This window comes from Perna viridis, chromosome 4 (assembly GCF_037379345.1).
Source record: "Perna viridis isolate PV_CMFRI_1.1 ecotype Kerala chromosome 4, ASM3737934v1, whole genome shotgun sequence".
Classification (NCBI taxonomy): Eukaryota; Metazoa; Mollusca; class Bivalvia; order Mytilida; family Mytilidae; genus Perna; species Perna viridis.
This window is the reverse complement of record NC_142448.1, coordinates 30128637-30139855: the sequence shown is the minus strand read 5'-3', so window position 1 is coordinate 30139855 and position 11219 is coordinate 30128637. Positions and strand designations below refer to the sequence as shown.

General features: G+C 35.7%; 1 protein-coding gene across 1 annotated transcript; it reads left to right on the top strand.

Annotated features, from left to right (window-relative positions):
* Positions 1 to 315: 315 nt before the first annotated feature.
* Positions 316 to 9464, top strand: LOC148619688 (synaptotagmin-5-like). The gene is made up of 8 exons (XM_088579864.1): positions 316 to 525; positions 1642 to 1810; positions 2127 to 2339; positions 4124 to 4257; positions 5037 to 5167; positions 5950 to 6111; positions 6553 to 6673; positions 7672 to 9464. Exons 1-8 carry the CDS (start codon positions 429 to 431, stop codon positions 8004 to 8006), a joined length of 1362 nt encoding a protein of 453 aa, XP_088435990.1. The 5' UTR covers positions 316 to 428; the 3' UTR covers positions 8007 to 9464.
* Positions 9465 to 11219: the final 1755 nt, after the last annotated feature.

Here is an 11219-nt window from a genome sequence, read left to right as displayed (position 1 = left end):
ATAAAAATGGGGTAAGAAGTTTATATCATTAAAAACGCCAATTAACAAATTATAAACAAGTATCAAGAAAATGAACAGATTGCACAACATTTACTGAACTTTAGTTATACTACGTGCGTGATGTACAATTACAAATTAAGTTATCGGTGCGTATTTTAAGTTTACCAAACTTAGTTTATTTTCTGTTTCCACTTTTCTTGAGTAACACTGTAATGCAAATGTACGATTTATTTACCGTTAACTAAATCCAGGACTGAACTCATGAATATGCATAAAACTGTGACTATAAGTTTGACGTATGTCACATTATTGATCCGGCCTAATCTTTTCCGACGTCTCTCTTTTCTGTCCAAGATAGTGAAATTTAACACGTACCGTAGGTCGGATTAAGACTATAGCCATGAAGTAGCTGGCTAGGACCGGAGGTGATGGGACCACTCCCTGGACATAACAGAGAAACGGAGACCGGATCGGAGCCACAGTCGACTGCAGCATCTTATCAAGGAACAGGAATTCTAGCTACTGGTATGTTTCATCTTAAATTGGGCTGATAGAAAAAGCACGAGCACACAGTTGTCAATACAGTCATATCAGCTTTTAATGATTTTTTTATATTGCTTGACAAACTTTGCAGACTTTCGAACTAGTTTAACTTATGCGATTTAGAATATCCGAACAACGAAGGGCACATAACAGCGGGGCGGATACAGGGTCTCAGGTTGGGAGGGGGGAGGTGTAAATAGAACTAAAGAAAATTTTGCTTCGTAAAATTTGTGAAAAATCAAGATATTATGCAAAAAACTTTTTTTTTCAATTCTAGGGGGGGGGGGGGGAACCGATTTCGGTATATGATATAAAATAATTTTAAGCTTGTATAAATTTTACATTCAGAACATTTTACGAAAATATGTTGTCGAACGATTTGTAGCAGGTTAATTGTAAGAAATGTTAGATAAATCATTTTAGGGAGAAACAAATTAGAAATAGTGAGGCTTAATCACATATAGTAGTCAATCAAAATCTACGGCGTTTAAGTTCTACATGTAAGAATCTAACTTAATAGTGAGCTGATGTGCCCGTGGACATTTTCTTAGTATGATTTTAATTGTGAAATAGGGAAGATGAACAAGATATACACTGAATATAAATTACTTGACGGCAGTTCATGCCTCAAAGAAATTATTGGTTACAACACTAAAAAGTTAGATTATTATATCTTTTTAATGATATTGAGAGATCCGAACTTTAATATCTTATGAAACAAAATTAGCTTTATGCTTGTAATAACTTATTCATTTCTATGTCCATTGATTTTGAAATAATACGTCACCTGTTCAGTTGACAGTCGTAAAGCATGGTTAAGTGTAATATCGAATATTAGTAAAACTGAGTGTATTACGTTTTGGATACAAATATAATTCCTTGATTTTAAAAGGGATGTCCAGAAATAAGGGGATTCCAGAGTAATACTTGCTAATTTTTGTGAATTAAAACTCCCAACAAAAAGGGAATTCCAACGCCCGGAACACCCTTTATCCGCCAGTGAAATGCGTTTGAAACAGTCACTTTGCTACGCAAGTGACTGACACAACACGATGCGTTTAGTCATAACCACTTACAATTTTTTTTTGTCTGTTTCAGGAGATATTCTCGGTATTGTCCTAGGTAGTCTGTGTGGAGTTCTGGTACTTGTGGCTGTTGTGGTGTTCTTTGTTGCTTATCGCCAGCGACGTAATCGCAGAAAATCGAGGCATTTTGAATATTATGATCTCGACTCAGATGCTATTACAAAATCTGCTCCAATATCAAGGTTTGTATTACTTCATTCTTAAGTTCAAATATGTTGTTTATGAAATACACCAACTCTGAATTGGAATAATATCTCGATATGGCTATTTATTGATAAAAGTCTCCATCCAACTGATATTCTCTATAAACACGAGAAAGTATAAAGAAAAATCAAATAAATAATACAGCTGGATAAAATACATTCTGGGTCAAGTGAAAATGGGGCTATCAATCCAGATATACCGGACAATTAATACAGAGAGAGCGAAAGATAGATAGAGAGAGAGAGAGATAGTATTGATATGCAATCAAATGTAAACAGTACTTCCTTTTTACAGGTCAGCATCCCCGATCACTCGTAAGAAGAAATCATGTCCAGATCTAACAATTGATATACGGGATGTAATGGTACGTGCAGCGACCTCTAAAGGATGTGCCCCGGATTTCATCTTGCCCCCGGAGAGAATCCAACCATACAACGATCATGAGACTGGACCCGTGACTTTCATCTCACCCGAAAATTGCATAGGGATCAGACCTGACCTGTACAGGTAGACTTTTTTATATAAAAAGTTCAGTAGCCGATTTAGAGCGCTGATAATTACAGTATAAACGGGGTATGACACCACTATTGGTTTGGTCCCAGCATTTATAGATACACGCTGCAGCTCGGTGTTTCACTTGCAGTATCGTCTAAAAAGAACTGAGGGTCTCATCCTTCCACCAACCCGACTACCATTTAACTCCTGAATTGTAGTTAAAAAAGTTTCCACCCTGGTATGGAACATCAAGTCACTTCTGAAATATGGCACAAAATCCCATCAAACATTTTGTATTGGTTATTTCATCTGCAATGGCAGGTAAGACTATCGAAAAAAGTGATGAAATGCATACCACAACCAATTTTGAACTGTTTTATTAGACAGTAGGGATGGGAGGGTTGACAGGGGAGGTAGGGATACGTGGTTAAGGGGACTGGAATCGGTGGTTGGAGGGGCGGGGAACGGTGGCGAAGGGGACGGAGGACGGTTGTTGAAGGGCGGGAACGAGGAGTGAAAAATACGAGAAGCAGGATTATGGTTGGGAACAATGATCGGGGTAAAATGAAAGGGTCGGGAAGCGGTGGTCTAAGGGGAGGTAGGCGGGGACGGAGTATTCCTGTCCACTCCCTATGGATAGTATCAATACAAGCTTGGATAGGATTGATTTACACAAAAACTTTTTGGAACGGGGGGGGGGGGGGGCGAAGTTGAAAAAAAAATGATGTAGGCTTGGAGCCTTGATAGCATCTCGGTCCATTTTGCAACGGATTTGTTACCAATTTTGGTTAATGGCCAGTACCAATAAAGCTTGGAAGGGATTGATTTTCATAGAAATTTATTATAATAATGAATTCCATTCAAATATATCGCGTTATTTATTGCACACAAATATACTTTTTTGCAAAGAAATGTTCAGTATAGGAACCAACTGAAGTATTGTTATTGAAGTGAAGTGCCCATTCTGCAGATCTTTGTTATCTTTAAACTGTCATCGGTCAGATTGCATTTCTCATTTCCATTTTCAGGCATAAAAGTATGTTCAGTGGATGCTCTTTTAGTTTCTAATACATATTCTGGTGCGTAGGGTGCTAACAAAGGTTCATTTAATTAACATTAATCACTGTACAAGGCACACTATAACGAGAATGGATATGGTGAATATGTCAAAGATACAATAACCCCACTGGGATGATAAGTGTCAGCACAATGCCATCCATGGGTCCTCACACCACAGGGTAGGCTGCAGCTAGCCCCAAAACATCATTATACACAGGTACAAGTAAATAATTTCCCCATATGCTCCAGCAACATAAAAGTTAAGTGAAAGTGAAAACGAAACAATACATACAGGTGCAAGAAATTCCTGACTTAAATGGGACAGGCGCAAAAAATCCGGCGGGGTTAAAGTACTTTGGCGTGATCATAACCCTCCCCTTTTTTCAAATCTGGCCATGTATAAGTATGCTTGACCAGAATGCTTTTTTATATTTTACGTCAATGCATGTAATGCTTTTTTGTTTCTCTATCAGTATGTTACTTTTTCTGTTAGTATTGTACTTAGATGTTCGTGGTCTGATCGTTATTTATAACAATATGAAACGAAGTACAAGCAATATGTGCAAAAAGACCAAAATTTGCATGTCTGTATTATCACTTTTCTTTAATTGTAAATTACTTTTAATGGTAAGCAATTGCTAAAAGGAAAAAATCGCTTATAGGAATGGAATAGGTTAAATATGTCTATTCATAACAGTTTCCTCGAATATAATTCGCAAACATGCTGTTCATTACAGATCTCCAAGTGAATCTGATGAAGAAGGCTCAGATTTGCCTTACAGTGAACACGGGAGGATTTGGTTCTCTGTGGTATACGACTGCATTGTAGAACAGCTGAATGTCAAGCTCATTAAGGTCAAGCAGCTCTCAGGTACGGAACGGTACATGCATAGGCTTTGTCAGAGTCGACAAATTATGAAAATGTGATTAATAATTATTGATAAAACGAGGCTAGTCTCATCCTTTTACACTTACTTGCAAAGGGAAGTACTAAACGGTTTATTTTCTGTACTATGCAATTCTTATTGATTTTGCCACAATAGGAAATCGAATGAGTTTAAAAATGAATGAAATCCACGTTGAAAGCTCATACAGTATAGTTTGAAAAGTAATTTAGAGAAAGCATTTATAGAATTTCAGACCAACGATATTTGTTAAAGATGTTTCATTATACCATATGGCGCTAAGCCTTTTCATAGTATGTTATAACAGTTGTTAGACCGTAAATATTACTTAAAAGTCCAAGGACTTTGACGACTTCCTCAGTCAGGTATATGAACGATTAATCCTGTTAGTATTGTTTTGATGAATATCTAAGTCGTCAGAGAAAAATCTTTACAGATGCACTAGATTACGTGTGCAGTTTACTTTAGACTCCGTTTAAAGAGGAGATTCGATCAACTACTTAACAGAATTGAATCCAGAATATCATTTTCATATATTGCAATGGCGGACTTAGTAGATATTGCTCTGTCCTCCGTCCGTTCATGTGTCCGTGCGTCCGAATCATTTGTTTGCTTCAAAATGTTTAAATCTATCCAATGGATGACACTTGTGTGAGAATTGTACTAAAGACACTTTTAATGTATACTTAATTCTTTTTGCCTAAAAAAATGCAGGCAAGACAAAATAACGATTTTATTTAAACAGGAAGAAAAAACGGACACCCACCAGATCCTTATGTTCGAATCTTCCTTCTCCCTGACGAACGAAATGCGAAAACATCAAAAGTAAAGAAGAAAACTATAGCTCCAATATACAACGAACTCTTCATCTTTGAGGTAATTATAAGTAGAAACTTGAAAAACTGTAAGTAAAGCAGGAATTCAGATGTAAATTCAAAACAGGAGGTGGCAATAGCATCATATGATGAAAATGTGTGCAGGTTTCACAGGATTTCATTCTGTGGTTTTGGAAAAGTTGTGTGTGAATAATCACATAATACACCCTGCTTTCGATCTGGTATAATAATGTATCATTTTATACGACAATACCCTTAAGAAGTACCAATACCGAATAGTACGAACAGAAAGGAAATTCACGGAGAAAACAATGTCGGGAACACCAAAAGGAAAATAAATCGAGCCACACAAAAAGAGAAAAGGTACACACAGAAAAAAAAAACATAACGAAGAACAATAAAACAGAGGTAAAGTCATGTGATCCGGAACGGTGAGCACCTCCTACTTCTCTGCGCTACTCGTTAAGGTCAAATCGGGTGAAAGGGGAAGATTATTATTGTCAAGTGGCAAGCAACAAAAGTTTAAGTTGTCAGAATTGTTTTGCTTTGTGTTTGTGTGTGTTTATTTTTTGCTTGAAAACGTTTGCCTTCGCCTTATAATTTTTGCCTAATAAAACATATCAGTTATGTAAAAAAAACATGAAATAAAACTAAGTTAACAGATATAATAAAAAGACAAGAAAAAAATCAAAACAACACCCAAAATAATCCAGTCCGTTCATTTATGATTAAATATTCCGTATTTCTCCAAAAACGCCCCGAAACACTACAAGAGTAACCTTTAGATTCGGTTTTAAACAATAATGTGTTATACTATGTTAGGTTCCTATAGAGGAGTTAGATAGCAGAACACTGAGGTTCTCTGTATATGCAGTGGATAAACGGAAAGTTCGACACGCCCTCGGACATGCCCTCATTCCTTTGGCTGACGTCGATAAATCTAAAGATGTCTCTTTGTGGAGGGATCTAGAAACAAACGCACAAGTAAGACACTCACATACACCATTTTAACGAATTAGTAATTTTATTAAGAAACAGCGCAGAAACGTTTAACAGAAATGGAATACTCGAATTTTAACCTAATGCAAGACTAGAACTGAACAAACAACCCCTTGTGTATAACGTTCTTTTTTTGTAGAATGTACCCTCCTATTTAACAATAATGTTGTAAAGTACTTTAAGGAGGTAGACCTTGGGTAAAGGACATAACTCTTAAAATCAGTGAAAAATCTTAAAATGTTTGTATCATATTCAATTTCACCAAAGCCTTTCAAGCTTTCAATTGAAACGGAATGAAATAAATCCAGGTTGATGTAAAATGTTGAATACAAACGTTCCAATGATTTGTAAGAGTTGTGTCCCTTACCTTAGGTCTACCTCCTGAAATCGACTATTTGGACATTGCAAACACCCTCTTTATTGCAGATGAACAACTCTCTGGGTGAAATTAACATAGGATTATGTTATCTTCCACACAACGACAAAATCAAAGTTGTAATACTTGGAGGCCGACATCTCAAACATCTCGATTACGACAGAATCAGTGGTTTGTATATCATACTTTTATATTTAGTGAAGGGTAATAACAAAATTACCGTACTAATAAAATCTAGGCAGTAGTCAAAAGGAATAGTCTAAAAGGATAGACCGTTTAAAAATGGCAATATCAGGGCAAAACCGGTAAGTTGGAAGAGCACTGCAATGGTCGTGACTTGGCACTGGCATTTCTAAATGAAAGATGTGCCAAACCAGGTTTTATACAGCACGCTAAACTTCCCGCTTTCATTACAAGAGCAGACTATCTTAATGCCTGCGATATCGATTTGCCCTTTTCACACGTTCATCCGAATACGGAGATCGTGCTCGGCTATCTTCCCTTTGAGTTACACCTTTGATTTTTTAACATATTTATACACCAATCGGGTGTGTGCAGTACAGATTTTGATTATCGTAAAGTATTCCCAAAATAAGGAGTTATATATGGTTTTGTTGTTATATCGAGTTCAAGATAAAAATCCCGGCGTTTTTTTATTATGTAGTTGGTATTTCCCAAGTTTTATAGATCATGTTTCCCTGAAAGTGATTTTATTATTGGTGTCTTAATTCAATTTGTCTACTAAGGATAATTTTCCACCATTTCCGCATGATACTTTGTTGAGCTGCATAATTGTTGCTAGGCTAATACCGGTTAATACTCACTTGCAATATGACAGGTGCCACTAGCGGAGCAGGACATGTTTACCCTACCGGGCACCTGATGTCATTTCCGTTTTTTTTGTTGGAGTTCATATTGCTAGTACTAATTTTTTTTCGTGGGACGTCTTGTTTCCTTCTCTTCAGTTTTCATTTGTAATATATTTAGTGAATGGTTATTCGATTTGTTATATTGTGTATGTAGATCGCCTTTATTCCTGTTTCACGTTCAGGCCATGTTTTGGGATTTTGACATCACGTATTTGAATTATCCCACTGCTGACGCCGCGGTATTTTTTGCCAATATTTAATTGCCTTGTTCCCATTATATTGACATCATTTTATTTTCAGGTATCTATGTGAAAGTTCAGATGAATCTCGCCCGTAGACCACACAAATCGAAGAAAACCATTATTAAATCAGTCAGAGAAGACCCAACCTTCAATGAAGCCTTCTCTTTCTGTATATCCGGACAGCCAGTGGACACTTGTAATTTTGTTGTCACAGTTATGGTTTGCCCAAAGAAATATCTCGGGCAAAATGAAATTTATGGGAAAACTACCTTTGGTTCATTTATGTATGCACGCGGTAATGAACTCGTACATTGGCAGGAAATGATGTCACAACCGCGTATCACTGTCAACAGGTGGCACACACTTGCCAACGATATGGGCATGCACATGTAAAAACCGCACTGCACAGTCTGGTCAATGTTGAAAGCCCATTTACGGTCACAACTTTGTATATATATGTCATAGAATCATGTCACGAATTGTCACAAAATGTCTGTACAGTCCCCTCTTCAAATCATATGGTCGTCCTCTTATTTATGAAGAGACACCCATATGATAGGATTAACCGGGTTTTATTTCATAAAATAACTTCAGGAAAAAATTTCTCCTCATTCAGACAATTTATTACCTTTACATGGTTTTGTTTTTACTTTTTTTTGCTTGCACCAGAGACCTGAAATTCATTATTGGCCTATGCTTGCACGCTTAACTGGAACTTACACAGAGTAAGCTGTAACGATCCATGATGCATAGAATCACTTAAAAGAAGAAAAATGGTGTTCCATGCATGTCTTTTCTGCAAAATTATGTTGCCTAAAAACCTTGAGAATACTTATTCTATTTCAAAAATGAAGTGTCAGCGCGAAAGTTAGATTTAGTGGATTTTAAATTAGTTCCACAAGAATAAATTGGTAAATTTGCCATATTATCAAAAATCATACAGTGTAAACAATTAAGGAGCAGTCTTTGTAAGAATCATGCAAAATTGGAAAAAATGTGATACATCCCCAAAAAGGTACATATTTTTTTTGTAATTAAGTTATTTTATTGGTCTATACTATGAAATGTGTAATTATTCATTCAAATCAGCCTGTTCTTAGGAAATAATCAACATTGAAAATCCAATAGATTCTATTATATTTGAGTTTCATTTACAGAGTTATCTCCCTGTAATTTGAAATCTACGGTGCATTCTATATAATTTTTATCTCCTAAGAACACGGGATAAATGAAAAACTGAATGTTAATTTCTGTTTACTATTGCAATTCCAACAAAATATCAAAAAATAAAAATATGTAGGCTTTTTACCCTTGAATCACATTTTGAATGATTCTTAGCTGGAGTGCTACATTACAGTGGTTTTTTTAAATAGCGTATCTGTATATAATACACATAGTAAGAAATGTCATACAGGCGTCGAATTACCCTCAATAGGTTTATAGACAGAACAATACTAAAACAATACGCACAGCCTTTTTTGTTCACATTTTCCTTTTTTCTGTGTATTGTCTGAAACGGTGCTTAAATAATTGTTACTAGTAGTAACTAAATAAATAGATTGTAGCATTGGCCTGTAATTAATTACATGTCTATGTATCATTCCTGATTTGATAAGTCATGAACTTACTATGTATAGCCAATAAGAATGTCAGAGTGTGGACATTCAAGATACACGATCTATCGAAAGTAACGTATAATGGAGAAATACGAATAGAAGCACTGTTGTTTTCCATAGGTAACTGGTTAGCGTATATAGCTGTAGCTGTGATAAACTTTTGAATCAAAATTAATTTCATATATGTACAAATTTCATCATAATTTAGAGTAAATAAATACACAATGTTCTGGTAGTTTTCTTTTACATGAACGTGAAGTTAGTTGCATGCAGAGTAATCTCATACAAACGGAAATTTGCAAGAACATTTCGTAAATTTCACCAATAAACGATAAGCGGAATCTTGCAGTCAGTCGACAAGAAATTCAATTGATTCCGAATTCCTAGTGCGAGGTAAAAATGACTCGTCGAACAGCTGCATGATAAATATACATCAACTTTGGGAAACGAGTACGTTGCTCTACTCATATTGTAAGTAGTGAAAAAAAGCAACTCAAACCGTGTTTACGAAAAACAAAATACAAAAAAAAAACAAAAACAAATAAAACAAAAACAAAAAAAAAAAAAAAATAAAAACAAAAACAAAAACAAAATAAACGAACAAATCAAAACGAAACGAAACATCTGAGTAATGATATTGCTCTGCATGGTTAAAGTGCACCGATAGGGTAAGTGCCACCTGATTGTCTAGTAACACCTAGTGCTTAAATGTAAAACACCCGTTTGACATTTTTTGTGATTAACAAGTTCGCGATGCTGACCGCATAGTAGTAGAGAAATAATTCACCCCTTCATCCAAATCTTTATGAAGCTTTTAAAGTGTAGCTTTTATTGTGTAACTCTCAAATAATGCAACTTAAGATGTTTTATGACTATTTCATACGCAGCGGACCCAGAGTTCAGGCCAGAGGGAAGAGGGTAGCGTTGAAAGAATTTAATGCGGACAAAACAAACAAAATTTGGAAGTTGAATTGTGAAAAATCAAGATTTCATGCAAATTTTCTCACCCAATTATCCGGCACACCCGTCCTTGGATCCGCACTTGGGAAAGTTACGATGGAAAGCTAGGTATGGAGATTATCGGAGACGTCTTTTTAGACTAGGGTCAGTGGTGTCATTTGTCTAATATGCCATGAACATGTTCATTTGTTATCTGTCCCATTCCTAAACTACTACTGTAATCACGTTAGTTGTTAGTTTTTCGAAATATTTCCCCGGGAAAAATCCCACATAATTTCTTTGTAATTTCATATATTAACCACGAACATATAGAGCAATTGAGGTTCGATGACGTAAAGGCAAGTCTTATAATGCAAACACGACACATTTTCAAATTTTTGTTACGGCCACGGTCAATTTGTGGGTCGAGCAAACAAGTTAAGTTCAGATATCCACTTTGTGAGGCAGCATATAGACCTGTGTAATTATAGGTCTCTGGAGGCTGAAACTCACACAGCTAATGCCATAGATCTGTAGCCAATACGTATATATATAAATATACAAGAGTAGTTGTGATTGTACCCAGTTACAATTTTATACACCTAAAGGGTCAAAAGTTTAGGTTATCCTTTTAAAATCTGGAATTTTCTATTTCCTTCTTTAAATAAAACTTTTATTTTTTAAGACCAGCACAACCCTGGATACCAGGTACCTGGTAGAAAAACTCAAATAACCTTATCAATCCAAAAAAAGATTTAACGACGCAAGCCCAATCTATAGTTAGAAATATGACTGCACTACTGATAACACAATTTTGTCATCTTTCAGGGCTCAAAATTGCCAAAACAAACCCCCAAAAAACATAAAAGTTCCAAGAAAGTCCAACTAGTCCTTTCCCCTTTTTCATTTTGTTGTTGGCCCTACCTAACGATCAAACAGAGTAAATAGAACAGACCAAATATGAGTCGAGTCTACAGTCATTTCATACAATTTACGATCAGACAAACAACTAAAGGTTCTAAAAATGTTCTATAACATTAAAAACTTCTAA